Source organism: Ptychodera flava, chromosome 17 (genome assembly GCF_041260155.1).
Source record: "Ptychodera flava strain L36383 chromosome 17, AS_Pfla_20210202, whole genome shotgun sequence".
Classification (NCBI taxonomy): domain Eukaryota; kingdom Metazoa; phylum Hemichordata; class Enteropneusta; family Ptychoderidae; genus Ptychodera; species Ptychodera flava.
This window is the reverse complement of record NC_091944.1, coordinates 16946741-16968906: the sequence shown is the minus strand read 5'-3', so window position 1 is coordinate 16968906 and position 22166 is coordinate 16946741. Positions and strand designations below refer to the sequence as shown.

At 34.3% G+C, this 22166-nt stretch overlaps 2 protein-coding genes across 2 annotated transcripts in view; both read right to left on the bottom strand.

Moving 5' to 3' along the window:
• Window positions 1–1060: 1060 nt before the first annotated feature.
• The window catches only part of LOC139115626 (HCLS1-binding protein 3-like), a 242532-nt gene continuing 221426 nt past the window's right edge, over window positions 1061–22166 (bottom strand). Inside the window, exons 6-7 of the mRNA XM_070677893.1 lie at window positions 4827–4968; window positions 1061–4269 (exon numbers count right to left, since the gene is read on the bottom strand). Coding sequence (XP_070533994.1) covers window positions 4017–4269; window positions 4827–4968 — 395 coding nt within the window. The 3' untranslated portion in view covers window positions 1061–4016. The remainder of the gene's footprint in view (window positions 4270–4826; window positions 4969–22166) is intronic.
• LOC139115625 (growth hormone secretagogue receptor type 1-like) overlaps window positions 13310–22166 on the bottom strand; it is a 97084-nt gene continuing 88227 nt past the window's right edge. Inside the window, exons 2-3 of the mRNA XM_070677892.1 lie at window positions 20405–20714; window positions 13310–15466 (exon numbers count right to left, since the gene is read on the bottom strand). Coding sequence (XP_070533993.1) covers window positions 20416–20714 — 299 coding nt within the window. The 3' untranslated portion in view covers window positions 13310–15466; window positions 20405–20415. The remainder of the gene's footprint in view (window positions 15467–20404; window positions 20715–22166) is intronic.

Genomic DNA, 22166 nt, shown 5'->3' with positions numbered 1-22166 from the left:
TTTACCATGTGAACAATTAAAATGGCCAACCCGCCAGTGCCTCTGTGGATCGAATATAAATTAATATTTTTGTAGCGGGTGTGACTTTAATATTATTATGAGTTTAAAGGCGGTACTTATATGTAATATTTGTTACAGGTTGTTAGGGGTTACATTGGAAAAAAAAGGATTTTCTTTAATGTCCCCCTCCCCCTTCCAGAGGTGTCAGAGAACACAGTGTAAGATGGCACATATTTTGTTAGTCAAGGAAGATTCTTGAGGACTATAGTATTCAATCCCCGCGAATTCTGGCGATGCACATTTTGCATGTTTTTTTAGTGGAACACAAACATATTGTGGAATCTCTAAAATTGAGATCGGCACACTTGGTGGTTCAAACAGCATGCACTGAAGAAAGCTAAGTGGTCCGGTTGTCCATAAGGTTTAAATAGCACACGGCACAATTACGAAAGGCTTATATCCCTTCACTCTGACAGTAAACAGAAATGACAAGAAGCATGCATTACAGACACACGGAGATAGACTGTTTGCGTATTCACCACGATACGTTACACTTGCCACATGATTCAACCTCGGACTTTCTGTAGGTCGAAACATCCGATATCCCATGAACAGAAAACATTCCACATAGGGAGATGCAGTTGGTACAATTTTGTATTCAACATGCAATATAGCACGGTTGTTAATACCACAAGACGCGTACATACTCGTCCTCCTTTTAGCGCCATAGTGGAGACGGTAGACCAGAATACAAAGTGTATAAGCTTATTATAACACGATGAAAGCAGACTAACTCAATATTCACACTTGTAACTATCATTATACTAGTACCATGCATTCTCTGACTACAGACTTTCTACATCGTAAAGTGAAAACATATCCTATATAAAACACGGACAGAAACCTTGACACACATACAATATGGTCTCTGCAATGTACCATGTGACCTCATACTCTCCGTTACGACTCATGGTATGTGAATGGGTTAAAAACTTTGGTAATATTTCTATGCACCATGGGGTAAGGATAAAGTCCTTACTTTAATCAGGCTATTCGACAATTACTTTATAATAAGCTCTTTTTATTGAACTGAACGGATTAAATTAACTTTAATATGAACTACATCCATGAACTTCAAATGATATCAGTCCTTAAACTTTGAAATTTGATCTGAAGAAGAGAGAGTTTTTCATTATCTTCGTCATCTTTACCTAGTAAAACAAGCTGAATAAGGAAAGACCCGACGAAACTCAATAAGCAATGAATAAAATTTCGAAAGACAATCTCGAGTGAAACCTAATTACAAAGAATGATTAAAAACTAACTTGAGACTGTATTTTAGCAAGTTCATTGTCATGTTGGCATTTTCACAGCAAGAAAATGCACTAAGGCAATTTATTTTCATGATATAATATTTGGAAGCCTTGTTTGCTTGCTTCTCGTCCAATAGTAGAATTTCATTTTACCATACCCTATCAGAGTCAAAATAGTTGATCTCTAATGTACTCCTGGAGAAGGACAATTTATGCGAAGATATGACACACTCTGAAAGTAACAATGTGATAAAAAATAAAACATAAATTAGGAGCTCTGATCAGGAAGACCATGATGGATAAAAAATTAAATAAAATAGTAAAGGCAGTCAGATGACAAACCTGGATGTGTTCAGATGCTGAAAATGTCACTATATTTTCTTCCATCTCTTCATAAATCTGTGATAAATTGCATGGTGATGTCTGATAAACATTTGTAACACGATTGGAACTAATTTGGGATAATTGGATGATGAAGTAATGTCGATTCAATCTTCAAATGTAACCTCGTCTACTTTTCTTTTTCAGTTACAAACTTGTTTTTATTAGTATTTTGTAATATCGCAACATTCAGCTATACGGCACCTAACACTTTTGAGAAATTTGAAAAGATGAAAATCTAATTATCCCAAATTAGTTCCAATCCTGTTTTGTAAAATGCTGAAGTTAAGCACATTAAATTATCAGCTCTTTTGAGTCAAAAATCATGATTGATCATCATTGCTTGCGAACTATCAAGACAAATTATCACTTGATTAATTGATGAAAACAATATCATCTTTGTTTTGACATTTGGCCAAAACTTATAATTCATTGAACATTTATTGATTTCATTCATTATTATGCCAACAAAGGAACTGTGGTAAAAACCACTTGTACAAGACTGACAGCAGTAAGAATAGTAGGTAATAAACAAGAGACAAAACATGGCCGACTGCTTTCTAAAGAATGACACAAATACAGAAGTTGAATGTCAGGGTGGTAGATGGCATATGTACCTGGCATATATAACCACATTCATTAACCATCAACTTTCAATTACTACAGATTGGTTTTGTTATTCCACTTTTTGAAGTGTGTTGCAGGACAAATTAGGCATAAAGTAAAACCTGTATTGTCCTAGATTTTAGTGACAAAATGTAAAACCAAATAACACTTCAGTTGTCATAACTGTCAATACATGTACAAGGGGCAGCAACACATGGACTAAAAGACTGCAAATGGTGGAACAACCTATTCTGAACACAATGGAAACAAAATAATTCTCTTTTATAGTTCATAAAAACATTTCTTGGTTGAAAAGTTTATGTATATTTATTGTACACTGATCTTTTTGCATAGGTCTATCTATTAATCAAATTTCAACTTTCTGGTGCTTCAAAACATAGGTATGGTTTTCTACCATCCTGCCCAGATGCCATTGCTTTACATAAAATGTGCATTAACAAGGCTATTAGTGCTGTCGTCTGTAAGAATGATACAGTTTGTGCCAGAAATTTAGAAATACGAACAGTGTTTATGACATGAAGCAGAGTATATTAGATATCTCAGATGTATGGTAGGATTGGTATTATATGATCCGTTAATGGTGGAAGACTTTGAACTAGATTACTGATATAACTGTATTCAATGTACGGAACTGTCCTGTTTTTACACTATCACATTCTCTTACATTGTTAACAACTGTACATTTGACCTCTGCAGTCAAATTTTCCATGTGTGAAAAAAAAAGAATTCATAGTGGCATATGGTACCAAATAAAATTAAATTTTCATAGATATACTTTATGAACTATCATTAGTCAAAGACCAAAAAAAGTGAAAATGAATGAATCGTAGGTTACAATTCATAAATTATATGGTATTACATTGAATATATGGTGTGATTTATATATTTCTTTATACTCTATCACAAGGTGATTTATTTTATAGTTTGTTTTACACTTTGTGTGCCTTGTTCAAGATATTTTGTAAATATTAAATTGAGCATGAAGTATTCTTAGTTTGTCATATATTCTGCTTTAAACCTTCTAACCTTTTTGTAAAGCTATGTAAATCTACTAAATGGGCGTGTGCATTATGTAATTTGCCCCATTCTTTCTAAAGTGCCGACCTGTCTATTCTTAATCTTCCGGCTACACTGCTGCAAGGTTTCTGCAACAAAAATTTAACATTGTAGCCATGTTGTTCTGAATCACCTGTCTCTATTGCAGCCATCACTTAAGTCCAATACAATGTAATCTTCTTTTTTTTTTAAGTTTTAATCTTTCATAAGATATGTTTCAATCTCCATGCTTTTGCTCTGATGATGTTGTTTACATGGGTCCAGCCTATTGTTTTTGATTTTATTGGAATAATTGTCTATTCTCATTTTTGCAATTGTCTATATCATTATTTAATATCATAGCAAGAAAAATGTAGCTTTGATCCAATTTTCTATTCTTATTTTTGCAATGGTCTGCATCATTGCAGAAAAGAAGTAGCAAAAAGGTAATGTACAGTCATTTGAAGGTACATTCCATCAACAAAAAGGATGACCAGCTCCATGTGTGGAAAACCTGCTCATCATCATCATCATAAATTAAAATTGTACAAGACAAATCATGCTGCAGATAAGGTTATGCCCCCCCCCATTATACCAGTACAACCTCTTTGTCTTCTGTGGTGCATTCAGATCTCCACACTTGGAGATGGGGTGGCAGGGCTAAAAGAGGTCCAGTGAATCTTCTGTGACCTTTGTATTTTCTTGAATGTATTTCAAGATGTCATCTTGTCCAAGGTCACTTCCGACGTTGTCTGTTGGCATGGCAAAGAGATCATCCTCATCTTTTCTGTTCTTCTTTTCCTTTTGAGATGGTTTTGGTGGTGGGACTGATTTTGGTGAGATTTTGGGTTTGGGTTTTGTTTTGGGTTTGTTGTTGTCGATCTGCAGGAGTTTGTCAAGGTCATCATCAATTCTAAAAAAAAACCAAACAAACACACTAATAAACAAACAAATTAATAAATTGAAATAAATATTAAAAGTGCTCTTGCAGGAGAACACCGGAGTAGTAACCAATACTGAAATATTCATCATATGTTCTCTGTTAAAACTTAAATATTTTACATCTATCAAAATTACAAAAGCTACATAGAAACCAAAATTGCACAGAAACATGTTACACTGGCAATGCAGAAGATGAACTCTGGTTTTGAGTTCATGATCTTAGACATTCAGCAGTGAGTGAGAACTCAAACTTTGGACTGTCTAACCACTTTACACATAAATTTGTAGATGTTACAATTGATCCGCATTTTCTCCCATATAGCATCATAGTCTACAAGAAGTTGATATCAAGCCCTGACAAGTTCAATATTGTACTTGTTCATTTGCCCATACTACTACCCTCAAAACCATGCAGTGAAAGTCAAATCTGTTGCTCTTGCAAAGGACCCTACTGTACTTCTGCATTCTATTATTGGACAATTATCTGAAACCATGGAAAATCTGCATATGCTCTGAAAAACTGCTCACTTCAGTAACTCTGTGTCGTCATCATCCTCATCCTTGGTAACAGCTTCCTCACTGCCAGCTTCTTGGGGAACAAATAAGCCTTCTTCCTTCATTGCTGGACCCATCTCCAAATCTAAGTCTTCAAACAGCAGTGTTGAACCTTCTGTTAAGATAGACAATTATGCACACACAGAAACATGTATGCTGTGAAACAGATAAGCAATTAATTACAGTAAATTAACATATGAATTAGCAATTTACATTTGTTCAATCACAACACATACCCTACTCCTTCATGGATGAGCACGAAGACTTGACGCAAAATACAACCTTGGTGAATAACTATCGTTTTATTGCAGAGGCTGACTATCAGTTCCAGCTTACCTTCAAACATTACTCTCCTGTAATCTAGAGATGAACACGTACATATTGAAAAACTTTCTTTCTATTAAAACTCTGTACTCCTGCATTTATAAATGTATGCCGCTTTGCCGATAATTTTTTCATTATTTCTACATGCACATTTATACACAGCTATATGATCCACAAATTTGACTTGCCAATTGAAGTACACCAATGTATTTACATAACGCATCAATCACAGTAGTAATATGATGGCTTGAAAATTTTCCGTTTTTTTCTGACGATAAATTATGAAAGTTGAGAGTATATATATGCACCTTTAAACCTAGATGGTTTTAAAGTATTATTGAGCTAGGCTCAATATCATATCCAAAGAGTACAGACTATGGTGTAATTGGTTGTAATATTTGTTCCATTATGTCTCTTACCAATAAGCCCCTGAAGGCATACCAAGTAAAAGAACAGTCTTTCTTATTAGCTGGTGTACACACCACAACGGGTATGCGGAGAATTGTGACAGTAAGTATAGGATTTGAGATTTAATTTCCTGTACAGCAGCACCATTCATTTATTCCCTCCAACTGATTACAAATGAGACATAATCCATAGTTGAAGGAACACGTAAACACAAATCCTCAAAAAAAAAAAAAACTGATTAAATTCAATATTTGCAGAAATCCAGTTCTGCAGAATTTTCATCTCAATTGTTCAAGAAATGGAAATCATATAGATGACAGTTATCTTTCTGTAATGAGCCCGCGACATTGAAAGGACTTTGTTGGGGTCGAATGAAGGTCACATGAACAAGTACGACAAGGAATACATAGCAGAAATCCGTTGAGAAACATCTTAATAATGACAAAGTTATCAAAGCAATGTTTCCATCTGTATCGATGCTGTCTGCCAATGAGATGCATACTTAAAGGATTGGACCATTATGTCTCGGAAGGGGTGGTCACAGCCATTGAATCTTGGGAGGGGCTGGTTAACATACAGAACACACAACTTTATATGTTGAGCAGATTTGTTTTTTCCAAGTTGGCATAGCATGTACCCTTTTCATCAGAATTCAACACTTTTTCCATCGCAATTTTTTGCTACAATGTTTGCACTGCTAAGCTTTATTCCATTTTGACCCATCTCTCCACAAAATCTAATAATCACTGAGATCTCTGGGCAACAGCACGCCCCGCCTGCATTCTGTTAGTCTGCTCAGATGTTTCACAATGAAGGAGCCATGCAGACATGACAGAGATGGGCAATGTGCAATATGATTCAAACTGTACACTCACCTGTTGTCTGTCTCTCTAAATCTGTTACACTGTCACTTCATTTTGATTCTCCTTCATACTTAGATTGCAGTAAATCTACTTTCTGCTGTAACTTATATGACCTTTGGCAGCCATCTTACTACTTCAATCAACTTGTACTTTTTGTGCTAATATGCAGCCAAAATATTGCGAGTCCTTTGAAAACCATGATATAAAAGGGCCATATTAAGTATGTAGTCCTAAGTCTGACGTTCACATGGCAATTTAACGTTATTACTTAATTTAGAGTGAAAATGGGGGAAAAATCCCTTGTTAACGAACACATGTATGGTTGTAAGAACCTACATATATAGATCTCATACCATGACCTTGACCAAAACATGGTAAATCATATGAATGTTGATCATGTTCTTCTGGGAAATACAGTACCATCTTGTAACTGTATTTTGGGATCTACAAGATATACAGATTTTATTAAACTTCCAAAGTTTGATACATGTTTAAAGTTAAATAAGCCATGCATACCCTTTCAATAATTCTGTTTGTTTTAGTTTCAGGTCAAGAAAGAACACATTGTGTGGACCAAAACGTCAAATATTTTTCTTCTTTTGCCATTCTACCCAAGATTGAACAGTTCATCCTTTCACATCATTTCTTCATCAACATGTATCATTGCACACTGCCCATCACTGTCATGTTTACATGGCTCCTTCATTGTGAAACATCTAAGCAGATAAACAGAATGCGGGCAGGAGATGCTGTCGCCCTGAGATCTTGGTGATTATAATTAGATCTTAGATTTCTTGTCAAAAATGGAAAAAGTGTAGCAGATCAAATATTGTATAAAAAAATGCCACCTTTCTTTGGGCTGCAGAAAAAATTGTCACGGATGGAGATGGAAAAAGTGTTGAATTCTGATGGAAAAGGTTACATGTATGCCAACTTGGAAAAAATATAAATTCTCTCAACATATAATGTCGTGTGTTCTTGATCGGAACCAGCCCCTACAAAGATTAAATGGCTTTGACCACCTCCTCCCTTGACATAATGGTCCCTCCCTTCAAGTGTACATCTCAGTGACTTGGCTGCTGAGAATCCAAAGAGATGGCTTTTAAATCTGTTGTACCAGTAACAGTAATACAGTGTAAATGCTAATTTCAGAAAGGGCAATTGAAAGACTTGCAGTATAGGGTAATAGTTTATGTATTAGTTGTGAAAAGAAATGCTTTTCATGTTTCTCTAAGTTTGAGGAAAGTTTCATAACTTAATTTTTAAGAGATTGCAAGCTTTATATGTAATCATTTTGTAGCAATTTAATTTCAACCTTTGGCGCAATCTACAAGCATGGACTGGTTTTGGTCATATTGGGCTGTGTATGCAGTTATATGTATGCAGTCTGGTCCAGACCCTATGAGTATACTAAATGTTGCAAGCATATGAAGTCATTAAAATTTTGGCAATGATAACTCTGCTTTTATAGAACAACTGAGCATGGTTGGACTCTGCAACAAGAGTGGCTCTCAAATGAATAGGAAATTTGAACAATCGCCAGTTGATGAAGTCGATACTGCATAAAAACCCCAGAGTCTTTGTGGATATTGGATGGCCAACTTACGCAGCTTGGATTTGCATGTACAACTTTTCACACTGTTACATCATCAACCCTGGTGTAAGAGGTTACAGCAAAGACTATGCAGACGCAGTAGTGTGTAAAGTAAAACAACTTTAATTCTGTGAATTGCTTCTATCCTACAACTGTAACATCAATATTTTTATCGATATTTGTACACTGATTTAAATAGTTTATTCTGATTTCAAACAATGAGCAATACAGTAGTACAAGTAATAAATAAAGCAATAAATAAGAAATTTACATGACACAAATATGACCTTTTATCTCACTCAATACAAAGACACATTGCCTTCTTTCAAAACCTATATTATCCTCACTGAGTTAAACCACATTGCCAACAGTGAGCAAAAATACATCATTGAAATTTGAAAATATATGTATGTATATATATATATAAATAACAGTAAATATTGTATCATAAATAGGAAGTTGGTACACTATACCGTAAGTATTTATTTACATAATGATCTTTTGTCTATTTGTGTGCCAGCTTTGCTGCAGACCTAGGCCCATTGCTCTCTCACAGAAGGGAAGAAAAGATGAAATAAGCAAATTTAAAATACCATCTCTTGAATTTTTGTTCAAAAACATTCTCTGTCAAAAAAAAAATGGGAGAGAGACTAAGGGCAGTATTGATGGAAAAGCGATGTCCTATCAAATAGAGAGTTGCTTCTCAATATCACAGACCTAAGCACCTGGATGCCTTTTCAATTGTTGTGTTGTGTCGATTGATAGATTTGCTGCTAACAGCTTACCAATATACTGTCTAAGAAGCTCATTATTGTTCACAGGGTTATTTTCTGACGAACTTTGGAAGTGTTCATTTCGTTCATTGAAAGAGCTAATGGCTTGTCCCAGAATCGCATCCATCATTGGGTAATTAAATCCATGACACTCTAGTGTCTGAGGTTCATGAAACAATCATGGGCATCACTGATTTCTATACTTTTGTGAGATGAAGCAGGCTTGTTTATAAGTGTCACAAAAATACTTGGCAAACAAAAAACAAAAGATGAAAAACTTGCTCTGTTTTCTCCTTGCCAGTGATTGAGTTTTATGGTTTTCAAATCATGCAGCTGTTTTTTCTGAAACTACACTAGTCTAGTCTTACACTTTGAAACTTGCCCAGTCTCAGAACCCTTCAACTGAAAATAAAGTGGAAACATAGCGATACAGCCTGTAATATTTGATAATCAGTTTCACTGTTAGCGGAAGTACAATAGTTTATGTTCTTATGTGGATCCCGTCTTATTTTTCTTCAGTGGCCTGATCCTTGAGTTTAATCAGAGCGGTCAGATTCAGAAAGTGCAGCCTCAGCAAAGACTATGATGACATTGCAATGAATAGGAAACACTATAATTTATTGCCAGAACACCAGTTGCTTCTCGAGATGCTGAAATGCTATTTGCCATTTTGTCAGACAATGCACAGAAAACCAAACAATAAATATTTGTCTGTTATTCTTAAGACAAACCAAGTACTTATGAAAATGCTTAACAGCTTTTACCCTGTTTTTTTTTGTGCCTCCAGGAAACTGACATGCTGCCATTTGTAGTGGCATGGATAGGATTTTTATTGTAAACTTGAATTGATACATGGGTTTATAAAATTCTTCATCATGTTGTTGTCTTTGATGATGTGTCAAACAAATCACATGATTAAAGATTTTACTTTTGCAAAAATGTAAATATCTTATTTTTTTTATTTATGAAAACAATTGTAATGCATGTAAATTTATGTACATAAATTATGTCATTGATCGTGTAAATTTATGTACATAAATTATGTTAATGGCTTATTCACTCTGTTTTAGATGGCACAGGTGCTCAAGTATGACCAATCGTTGACAATATTGTAAAAACCAACTACATAATCACTTCGATGGTACATATGACAAGTTATCAACAGCTTGTTCAGGAAAACCCAGTGATTATAAATGTTAAATGTCAATCAGATTCAGGACATAAAAAACACATAGTTTGCGAAGGACATACCAATTATGTGAAACTGGAGCTTTAAAAAATTCACAATTTTCTTCAGGCCAGAAGTCACCAAATTCCAAACATAATGACACAGAGTCACACAAATCCCATCCTAAGAGTTGAGCAGAATAACAAGTGTTTGCTTAATTTTGCAGGTCTGCTTTGATTCAAGTTACATAAATGTTTCAGGGGATTGTCCTATACCACAGTACAATTAATGTGCTTCAAATTTTAAATATAATGTTACAGCTGAAATGGTTGATATCCTACCAAACACATTTCTCGCCAACATATTTTGTTATTAAAGAAAAGCTGTTTCAGCAAATGCATGCTGTTTTTCAGTAATTTTTGTGTCTTGTCAAAAGTTTTTTCAAAAAAGTAATTGCAAAAATGTTTGGTTCACAATATGGAATGAAACACATGCTGTTTTATTGTTTGAAAATTTAGAAAAATTAATTTCGTGGATAGAGATAGCATTTTACATCAATTACTCAAACCTCAGGCTTTGTTTGCGTTAGTGACACAGAACATACACTTTCATCACAATGGTTTGGCCCAAACCTAATGTCATCATCTGTATGAACTGCAGGGCAAATGACAGAAGGACTGATATCCTCCATTTCCCATTAAAGACATTAAAATATAGTGGCATCAAGATCGCATCACACAAGTCACTTTAAAGGTTTTTCATTTTATATCTACTGGACTCAATGGATGGAAAAGTTGGTATTTTCTCATGAGGTCCATTTCTTATATTTGAGCACCAAACATCTGAGCATTAATTTCTGAGTGAACAATAGCTTGTTTTATGTGAGGCAGCTTCCAGGGTGACTCGAGGTATATGAACATGAGTCAAAAATGGTAAGAAAACAAAAAAAGGGTATTGAAGGTGAGTAGATGAATGAAATGCACACATGTATGTCTAATAGAGTTCATCTCACTTCTAAAACTTTCACCACCATGGTTTGGCCCAAATAATCCCATTGTTATCAATGGTGTTTGTGGATCTTTCACATGAATTGGGGTGAACAGGTTACATACTACATGTACAGAATTTTTTATAAAAGTTGAAATCAAAAAGGTATTATGTAGCAGTGCTCAGAATACCTTCAAATGTGACCTAGAGCTATTTTATCAGAAACTACAAGTATAAAAAACACTTCAAAAGACCAGTAAATATCAACATGACAACAAACTACACAGACTAGCTTATCTCTTGTGATTCCGGATAGATTATTTGTATCAATATGTACAAAGCATGGCAAGCACCGCTTCTTGTATCATATCTGTACACCTATGCATGAAGTTTGTGTTGTACTCGAAAAGATTCCATCTCAGTCTTTGGGAAAGTTGTACACGTAGGATAGTCCCACTCCAAACGTCCAAAACTTCAAATATGGGAATGAGAGTTTCATAGGATTAGGCATCCATATGAAAACAGATTAAAGGTATACTGTCACCTGTTCCAATTTTGCCACAGTTACCATGGAAAGAGAAAATCTAACCAATCACAGATTTTAAGTGGATGGCCGCTTTTTAAAAACAGCGCCCTCACACGGACATTTTGAATACCAAGGCACGCCCCTTTGACCATATATGGTCATATTTAGATTACAGGTGACTGTATACCTTTAATCCTCTCAAGATATCAATAAGATGACCAATGCTATGCATCACACTTGAATTTTGTAGCACAATATTCTCCTACTATTCATAATTCACATCCAGTATAATAATACACTGTAATGGTTACCTTGTGCAAGGTGCCTTCGACTTGTAAAATGGATTTCTCATTTTGAGTTCAAAAGGCTGACTCGGACTGATTTCAGATCCCCCACATGAGTTCAAAAGGATAATCTAGTCTCGTAATTTACAACCTGTATAGGGTAATGTATACCTCCTGCAGAGTGCTGTGTATTACTTATACTATTTGTTGTACACAAAGGTGCCAAACAAATACTACAATGTGGTACAAGTGAACAAGAGCTATTGCGCTTAAGTATTTAAAGTGTCCATAAATCTAAAACCTCAGGTTTCTATTGTGTCCACTTAACAGGCATTGTGGTTTCAAATTTATCTGCTGCCATGCACTCTCACTCACCCTGTCCATACGGGTTTTTAATAGCAAATAAAAACCTTTATTATTCACAGGAAGCAAATGATGAGAATTTCAGTCCAGCTATCCTACTGCAGATATTTTTGAGTTCACATACTTGCAAATCCACAAAAATGAAGATATGTGCAATAAAATAGTTTGAAAGTGAACTAATGGACAATCAATCACAACCTCAAAGCACAGTGACAGCACGACTACAGTGGGAACGATTTTCTCATTAATTTTATCAACATGGCACAAACGGTGTTAACGAGCACACTATCAATAAAATGACTATATATCCTAAGTAGATACCATTAAGATTTGTCTTGAGGAACGACTCAATTTTCAATATCGTATTTTACGCATCAGATATCAATTGAAATTTTAGTGCTTCTTGGCATTGTAAAATATTTTATACATGTAATAAAAAATTTATGGCCTCTTTTATTGACTGACATACAACATTTCATAGATTTGATTTTGTCAAAACTGCACGATAGAAACTTCAGAAATACTTAATACTCCTACTATTACAGTGTTAAAGTAAACGTAAGGGAAAATTTTCTCACTAAAATACATCTTGAAAGACCGATCTATGTTCTATTTATGCATTTCTACATGTCAAGTTACAATTAAAACAAACTGTATTGAGGATATCCTGGCCAGTATTCCCATTTGATCATAAACAAAATTAAGATTGAATTCACATGGCAAACATGAAAGCTTTATAGACAAGAAATTTCAGTCTTGGAGATATTTGGCAAAAACTGAGAAATTAGGCTTTGACAATATAAACATGAAAATTTCAAGATTATATTATTTAATGTAAATCAAATCACTAATAGGCTAATAAAATCAAATTCAAAAGCTGGATATACAATTGAAAAAAATATTGCTTGCCAAAATTAGCAATATTTACCCCCCTGAAATTTTTTCTATAGCCTAAAAAGTAAGAGAAAGTCCATTTAAAAATGCTGATATATTTTCATACTAAAGTTCATGGTTATACCAGCATCATTTTAAGTGGACGAATATTATACACAAACATACATACATATGCCAACTGATCTCAATAGCTCCAAATTCTTTATATTACATACCTACAGCAAATGTGCTCTTAACTTTTCCTGATCAGATGAGCAGGGTCAAATGGCAGCAAATTTAAATGTTAAATATTCTTAAATTTTGAATAAAATGTTCACAAATTTTAAGTAATCTATTCCCATTAACTTTTGAAATAGAATTACATTTTCAAAGAAGGTGGGACACTGCAAACCTCTCTCACTCATAAATGAGGAAGTTTCAAATTTTCAATAAAAGGTAAATCTACCTTATCACACGTATAAATTTGTTGCCTAAAATCCCTCTATAATAAATTGATTTTACAAGAGAACAGTCTTCTTTATCACTGTAACCTGTATTTTAAACAAGAATACTTGGCACACATAAATTATCACATTACGACAAACAAATAGACAATAAAGTTTTGAAATGTCTTGAATGTTTTGAAAAGTTTTCAAATCTTACTTATCTTTCAAACATTCATAAGCATATTTAGATTAGGAGTTTACAAGTATGGCAAGACAAACATTGAGTGTTTTGAATACTTATAAATTTTGATAAAACCTTTTCTGGATCAAAATTAAATAAAATTGATTCACCTTAACGTTTTTCTCTCACTTTCCAAAAGAGAGTTGTTTTATATTTAAGATATTTTGTGAAATATGAAGGCAACAATGCTGGACATGAATATTTCATATTTATAGAAATATGTAAATTTCAGATTGCAGAGGAGATTTACATCTAATTTACATAATCAAATACATAATTCTTATCATTTGATTTAAATCTATGGTACAAATGACAGTAAATGCCATCAAAGTCTACACCTATCCAAAGATATATTGATAAACAAACAATTGAAAAATTGAGACAGTTTTGATTCTCTCAGATAGTCAATATGGTGATCATATGTATTGTTGCCGATCAGAACCAATGAGATGTTACGTTACTTGCATGCAACTTGAAACTACCATCATGGCTGTGTACATCAGTGTTCTCCCCAGGAATTTTCTGACAGCATAGCATCTAATTTGCATAACAATATAATTTATTATTATGTTAATGAGTTTATATTGTTTTACCAAAATTAAAGAGTAGCATCCACTGTGCTTTAATTGCTCTGGGAAAAACACAGTACATTTGTCAATATGAACATTTTGTTAAATTTTTGGAAGAAAATTTTTGTCAAAGATATGTTTCTGTGAGAACTAAAGACAAATAAAGTCTGCTTCATGTCTTTTTATCTAAAAGTTGCTTTGGCAGATGTCAGGAATTAAAAATTTTTGGGAAAGACTGAAAATTTTATGAAAATACAACTAAATCATTTTAAAATTGTAGTGGAGCATTGTGTACCATTTACAGAAAGATTCACATTATACCAGTAGTATTAGTATCATCTATTTCACAAAATTGTCTTTACTGGAGATGGGGAAGTATCTAATGAAGGCATTTTCATAATCCAGCAAAATCTGTCAAATGAGGCAATGGCTAAATGTCAGTAATCGGACTGTTAGGGAATGGTAATCTTGCAATATTTGATTGACATAAAGTTTCAAAGTCACAGCTCTGATAAATCAATCGGAAGTTCACCTTCACTTTGAATTTATGGCACAGCACTTTGGTCTTAACCCTTTGAGTGCTGTAATTTTTCCCACTAAAATTTTAGTGCAACATTTTACCAAATTTTATGAATTTTTCTGTAATTTTTTTGATTTTTGGACCAAATGGAAATCACATTTCCTTTGCTACAATTCTTTATCTGAAAAAATTTAACGGCGGTATATTCTGTAAAGGTGACAAAGATTGACTTTGGCGCTCAATGGGTTGAATTTGGGTTAAAGACAATCTTGATGGATCCATAAACTAAAGAGTTTGGTTACAATGGTTGAAGAATTGTAATTTGAGAATAATTTTCCTTGATGTAAACTGTAAAAGTTGTGCCATAAAGATTTGTGACATTACTTGAATATTTCAAAATTGTCGATTATTTTTGAAAGTAATATTTAAGCAAGATTGGGACACGTTCATGAAGGCACTGAAATGAATCAAATATAAGGTAACACTGATGTGGTGTCCAAGTCTTCATAGGGATTGGTGACACCAGTTCAGCAACGGTTCAAGTTACAAGACCACCGGATCAGTTTGGTTCAACTCCTCATGGTTTCCCCTTGCATTCACCATGACAACCAGATGTCCATTAGCTTTGCAGGGGAGCTAAGTACATGCAGGTGGCTGGAATTCAACGCAGTCAACTGCGGGAGCATGCAAGAAACAAAAAAAAAGAGGAGAAAAATTGTCTGTAAGCAGTGTGAAATTAAAGTTTGGATCACAAACATATACAAACATCTAAAAGACACAAGAAGAAATGAGAAGCCATAAGTCTTATGTCAATCAGGAAACAAGATACTACTTTTCTTTGCAAAATTGAGTTTCTTTCAAAGACAAGAATGATGTCTTTATGAAAATTTCACCCTTTCACCCCCATATCCCTAGACTTTGGTTCCAACCAAATCAGTGAAAATGAGAGAATTCTTTCAAAAAATGCAAGGAAAGAGGATTAATTTTTTATCAGCAGCAGGGACGCAGGAAGGAATTGATAAGCCCATACAGAGAAGCACATGCGCTGAGCATTATTATCTTAAATATAAGCACGCTGTTCATTGGCAAACATGCAATATCTCAGGTGGGCAGGATCCAATTGACTTATTTCACATTTTCAACTTATATTTGTTCAATACTGTATGGTCTCCATCGGGCCACAGCAAACAGAGGGGTATATTAAAAGGTTATTGACAACAAGTACTGATCTGATGTAAAAGTATGACACTGGATGATTGAAGGAACAAAGCAGTCAAACAATAATAGGACATCACAGTACACATATCAAGATACTTGGAAACAAAAGACGATTACATTTTTCTCTTCGGTAAATGAAAGGCATCCCTTCTTCATACTAATAACTTATAAACCTACTGCCCAAATACATGTATATCACTTAGGGTTCATGTGCTTTGACAACTTATAGTACTGGTTATTAAATGTGTAGAGAAATTATACAAGAGGTTTAAACAGGCTATTACATGTGTAGAGAATTATACAAGAGGTTTAAACAGGCTATTAACTTAAAAACACAAAATAGACCTCTAGTAAAATTTATGGTTATTAACCTGTAAAATTTATGGTTATTAACCAGTGTATTTATGGTTATTAACCTGTAAAATTTATGGTTATTAACCAGTGTATTTATGGTTATTAACCTGTAAAATTTATGGTTATTAACCAGTGTATTTATGGTTATTAACCTGTAAAATTTATGGTTATTAACCAGTAAAATTTATGGTTATTAATCTGTAAAATTCACCACACTTTACCATCTAAACCATGTTACACCTCTTTTTTAGGGTCTATGGTTATAAACATATTGATCTTTAAATTTGTTTGACATACCATACAGGATTTGATACTAAAATGAGCATGAATACCTTCCTTTGTGGCTTCCATTCCACTTCATAATATATAACTCTGACCATTCAATTGAAAATAATGTTGAACCAAACAGTGATAGTCATGCAAAGTTTCAAGAAACTGCAAATTATTGTGCCAACTGAGTTCAAAATCATTTTAAACTAAACTGTACTACATTTTATGATTCATAAGCTGCTTTCTGATTCATGGTTTGTGTTAAGAACCTTAGTTTATGTCCTCTCTTTGAGAATTTTTATACAAAACAGCTATGATTTGAGATTTGATACACAACAGCTATGATTTAAGATATTTTTGATACACAACAGCTGAGATTTGAGATTTTTGATACACGACAGCTAAGAGTTGAGATTTTGATATTCAATAGCTGAGATTTGAGATTTTTTGATACACAACAGCTGAGATACACCATTGAGATTTGAGATTAACAGTTTTTTGTACAAAACAGCTGAGATTTGAGAATTTTGGGCGTAAAATATCCAAGACTTTTCTACAGTAAAAATGTTAAGCATAAAACATTAAACAATGCTCAAATAAAAATGAAGTAACACAGACCCATGACAGACAACATTATCATCAGAATGATAAAATGATCGAACTTAATTTGAAAAAGAGGATATGAAACCACTCAGAGAATATCACATGTACATTTTCTTTAAAAGGAGCCTTGGGGCATCTTTCCCAGTTACTCTACCAAATCAATGGTTTATGAAACAAAATTGTAATATTCTTAATGAGGAAAGGAATCAGATGGCCTACTGTGAATCTTGTCATTTTCCTTTTCATATACAAAAGTGTAAAGTTGAATATGTGGTGGAGATTATGGTGTGTATGAGCCACTTTTTACCTTAGAAACGTAAGAGAGTTTGAAAGACAACCACAGTTTAGGGGAAAGGGACTTCACATTTAATTCACCACTCTCAATTTAGCGTGAATTTATGATAACCTCGACCCATTGAGATTCAATATTGGCGTAACGCATGTGATTATACAACTTAGGCAGATTATCAATATCGTATAGGGAATATTGCAGCGGGATTGTGTGGTGGCAATCCCTTAATCAGGGTTGGCTGTTGAAGCTATTACCAATCTCCATGCTTGATACAGTCATTGAACAATGGTTTGATATGCTCATATGTCACAAACAAGCTGATATCACTGCTAGTCAGCTCGACCTGTTCAGTCACAGCTGGAACATCTCTTTAGTGTATTTGGAGAGTTTTAAGGCTATCACTGCTTTTCAGAATTAGTTCAATCTCTGCGGACTAGTTTTGCTTTGTACATCCTGACTGCAGAGACTCTGATAATGTCGGCAGTAAAACTTGTGTACAACTGCAAAGCACAAGGCTCAGAAACATGACAAGGATTGTTAAGACTTCAAAGAAGGTGAAAGGGTGAAAAGTGAAAGACTCAAGCTTTTGCTCAAACTTTTCTCAATTAACCTTTCACTTTTGCTTAAACTTTCCTAGATGAAACTCACCAAATCAAGAATAAAAATTAAGGTAACTGCGCAAAAATTGGTAATAGAGAAACAAAATACCTGACATTTGGCTTTATTTGAAATTAAACAAAATGGCCGCTATACCTTTTAACTGTATGTGGTAAATAGAACTCTGGATTTGTGAAAAATAAAGACAATGAAAATTTTCTTACTCCAATAGCTTTAAAGTGATCTCCAACAATTTGTACATCAGCAAATATTGTAAAAATTTTAAAAATTTGAGTCAGAAGATCTGTCCTCGAGGTGCATTTTACCTTAACAAAAACTTTATGGCTCAGGTATACTAAATTGGTGCAAACATCTCTTCCTGACAGACATTCTTGTAAATCACAACTTGGTTTTGAGAAAGGAAAATTATTTTGTATTTGAATTTACAATTAAAGAAATATTGGTCATTCTCTTGCATGAAACTTCATCAATTTATCATCACAAAAATGTTTTCACTGAAAAGGAGAAAGGTCCTGAAAATATTATCAAGCTATTAACATTGGGAGCATACTTGACAACACATTAGATAACTGATCAAATATGATGGAATTATACAAAGCATGCATTCAGCATGCTTGTGTCCTTCATTGAAAAGATTAATTCCCTGAAGAGACTAGAAATCTCCCGAAAGCAAACACACAAGTCTTGTACAGGCTGAAATTCATTTCAGGTGCAATCTACCGATAGTGGTGTAAATTTCCCCTCGTATTGCTTCAAGTCTATGCCTTTAATTAACACCGCTGTGATTGGAAATGCCAATCTAGGATTACTGTAATTTCCGAAACGGCTAAATATAACACAGATTCAGCTCCACCTGGGGCAAAGTATCAGCATTTGGGCTCTGCCCAAAACTAATGATTACATATATTTGCCTAAACATTGATGTTTGTTGGAACACTTTTACTTCAGGAACTACATATTGTATGAAAAAACGTTGGGTAATATTTTAAGTTTGTTTTTAAAGATATATGTTAACATCTTCTAACGTTGGGTAATATTTCAGTTTTTTTTAAAGATATATGTTAATATCTTCTAATTATCATTTTCAAGCCAAATTTGGCTCTGTGGATCATATAACACAAGACAGCATTTGATTCACTAATTTAGGCTAACATAGCAACCAATAAGCTGAGGACATTTGATACGAAGCAAATTTGCAGCAGTAATTTTGCCCCTTTACGTCTGAGATTGTCTCCTTAGCTGGAAGGGGTTTCATACAACAGGAAAAACAGCAGTTTCAATTATTTCAATTGATATGTGCATATTAATCTTCCAGAATCTGCTAAGTCTCTGATATTATATGATTTTCTCAGGGAATTTATGCATACAATCCAAAGAAATTCTAGACACAGGAGTAGCAGCTTGCTTCACGCAAACTAGAAATGTGATAGCATCATCTTCTAATATTTTGTTCCAATAAGTTTATTGTGACATTCCACTGCTATCACAGCCTCTGGGCTTTTCACTTAACCACTGACACAGACAAGATCCATGACAAAAAAGGGCGGACATCTCGTTTTTCAATTTTTGACAATCAGAGATTTCAGTAATCACATTCGCATGAAATATCACGATCACGAAATTGTGCTCATTCTTAGACACAGAAAAATGTCTCAGATTTCATAGCCATCAAAGAACTGAGTAGATGATGTTTCATAGCCATCAAAGAACTGACTGGATGATCTCACCCATAGCAAAGGAATGCGGCTGGAAAATAATATTCTTATCCTGTTTTTTCGTTAAAACTTTTTCTGAGTGGGGGACTCGGGAGACACTGAAGGATTTATGATATTGTTTTTCGTACATGCAGGCTGGTGTTTGGGTGTTTATTTCACTGGGTAACTTTACAAGACTGAGATGGAGTCTTTGAATCGTACTAGACAGACCGCCTAAGCTATGCTAATATATCATAAATGATATGTATGGTATCTAAACAATTAAAAATTGAGAAGTAGCTGTTAATACTGTCAATGAGTTTTATATTGCTTGCAAAATTTAAACTCTCCTCCGGACTGCTGACATGCAGTTTTCAGAATTTTGTGATTGTTGCATAGAGTTTGAGAATATGCAGGTAATAAGCAGTCTTAAGAGAGCACATATTTCAATCAAGTTAGGAGGTCAGACTAGAAAGAAGCAAAGTGCAGATGTTTTTTTTTGAGTTAGTTAGGAGGTCTTTATACAAAGTAACAATTTTTATTAAGATGTACAGAAATGATACCTTTAATAGGCTTATAAAGAAGTGGTCCTAGATGCCATGCTGTGACCATTTGTGTATTCTTTGATTTGTTTTTCCAACCAGCACGGACAAAGTGTTTTCTTGAATGCCGCACGGAACCTCCTGGACATCAGGTTGTACAAGAGCGGGTTGATTGCCGAGCTCAAGTAGAAGAGGACCAGTGATATATGGTAGAGGTACTTGGCGTAGATGATACGCAGGTACTTCGGCCAGGAGTGGTAGTTCAGATTCGGCATGAGTCGGATGATGTGGAAAGGAAACCAGCATATTGCAAAGCAGAGTGCGATGATTCCTGGAAAATCAAAGACGTACAAAGAAGACCTATTTAGTTGCCTGTTCAATAATGGACACTTCCAAAAAGTACCTTAACCCTTTCACCACCATGGTGCGGCCAAAATCAATTGTTATCAATGGCAATTGTGGACCTGTTTACAGGGATTTAGGGGTGAACAGGTTAAAGAGACTGTGCTGCTGTAAGTTTGAAATGTATCACAGCTGTAGGACAAGCAGTTTCAAGAGATGATTTGACCAAAAATTTTAAAACCAAAGATTTTCATATCACATTTTGACATCATTATAAAACATGAAGACTGTCAACACAACGAATAAAAAACTCTACTCTGAAAACACATGTCGTTTCAGACAAGAATGCCTTCAAACGAAAAACTAAGAAAAATCAGCTTTAAAAATTCATTTATGGAGATACAATGAGGAGGAAAAACTAAAATATTTATGTGTGTAAATTTGAGCTTATTTGAAGGAAACACTGTACGTACTTATTTAAAAATAAAATTAAAAAGTTGACAAGTGATGGACAACATACAAAATACAGTGCAACATTGGAAAATCTGAGAACAAAAGACTTACAGACTCATATACACTCCCAATTAAAAGAGCTGAGATGTTATCATGGGATGTCAGGTATTTCAAAAACAGTTGAAAAAACTCTGACCCACACGCAGCAGCTACATGTATCATACATCATTTGTAAATCACTGTAGGACGTATACAGTCACCCACATTCTACAATCGAACATTTTTTGACGCCATCTGATAATATTTGTCTGACAGATATGCCACTTTTATTGATTCGCTAATGATGTCAGCCATAGTAGCATGCAAATACGTGTAAACAGACAAGATGTCGCTTGACATTGCCTAGTCCCTGGACCTGTACCAATAATCTTAAGTTCTGAGAGCAACAAAAACAAATGACTTCTAATACATGACCAACATACACGAAACATCATTAAAAGATCATGATTTAGTCATTCCCATTTACAAAATGTGACATTTGCAAGAGCAAGAATCATAATCGGAAATCAAAGGGATTGACTCAGTTGTTCCACAAATGGAGGTCTTAATAAATTGTGATGTGTGCTGATGATTTATGACCGGAAACTCAATTCAGATGCGGATAGAATGAAATATTAAGTGCAGGAAGATGACGTCAAAGAGAAAAGATGATATTAATCTTGCTTATTCTGGATTGTTTGTCATGTGATGTACATTTAGCAGAGTTAAAATGGTCAATATACTTCTTTGCTGTAGTACTTTAGCAACTCACACATGCAATGTGGGAGGTCGTTTGGGATATATATGATGCAAACACTACTTATCATTGGTATTTCAGTTCCTTGTATTTCTCTTTGGTTGTTCACAAATGTCAAACTTCTCAAGATGGCATGCCCACCTACACTAAGACATTCATTTTGACCGGTAGAAATACTCTCAACATATGACA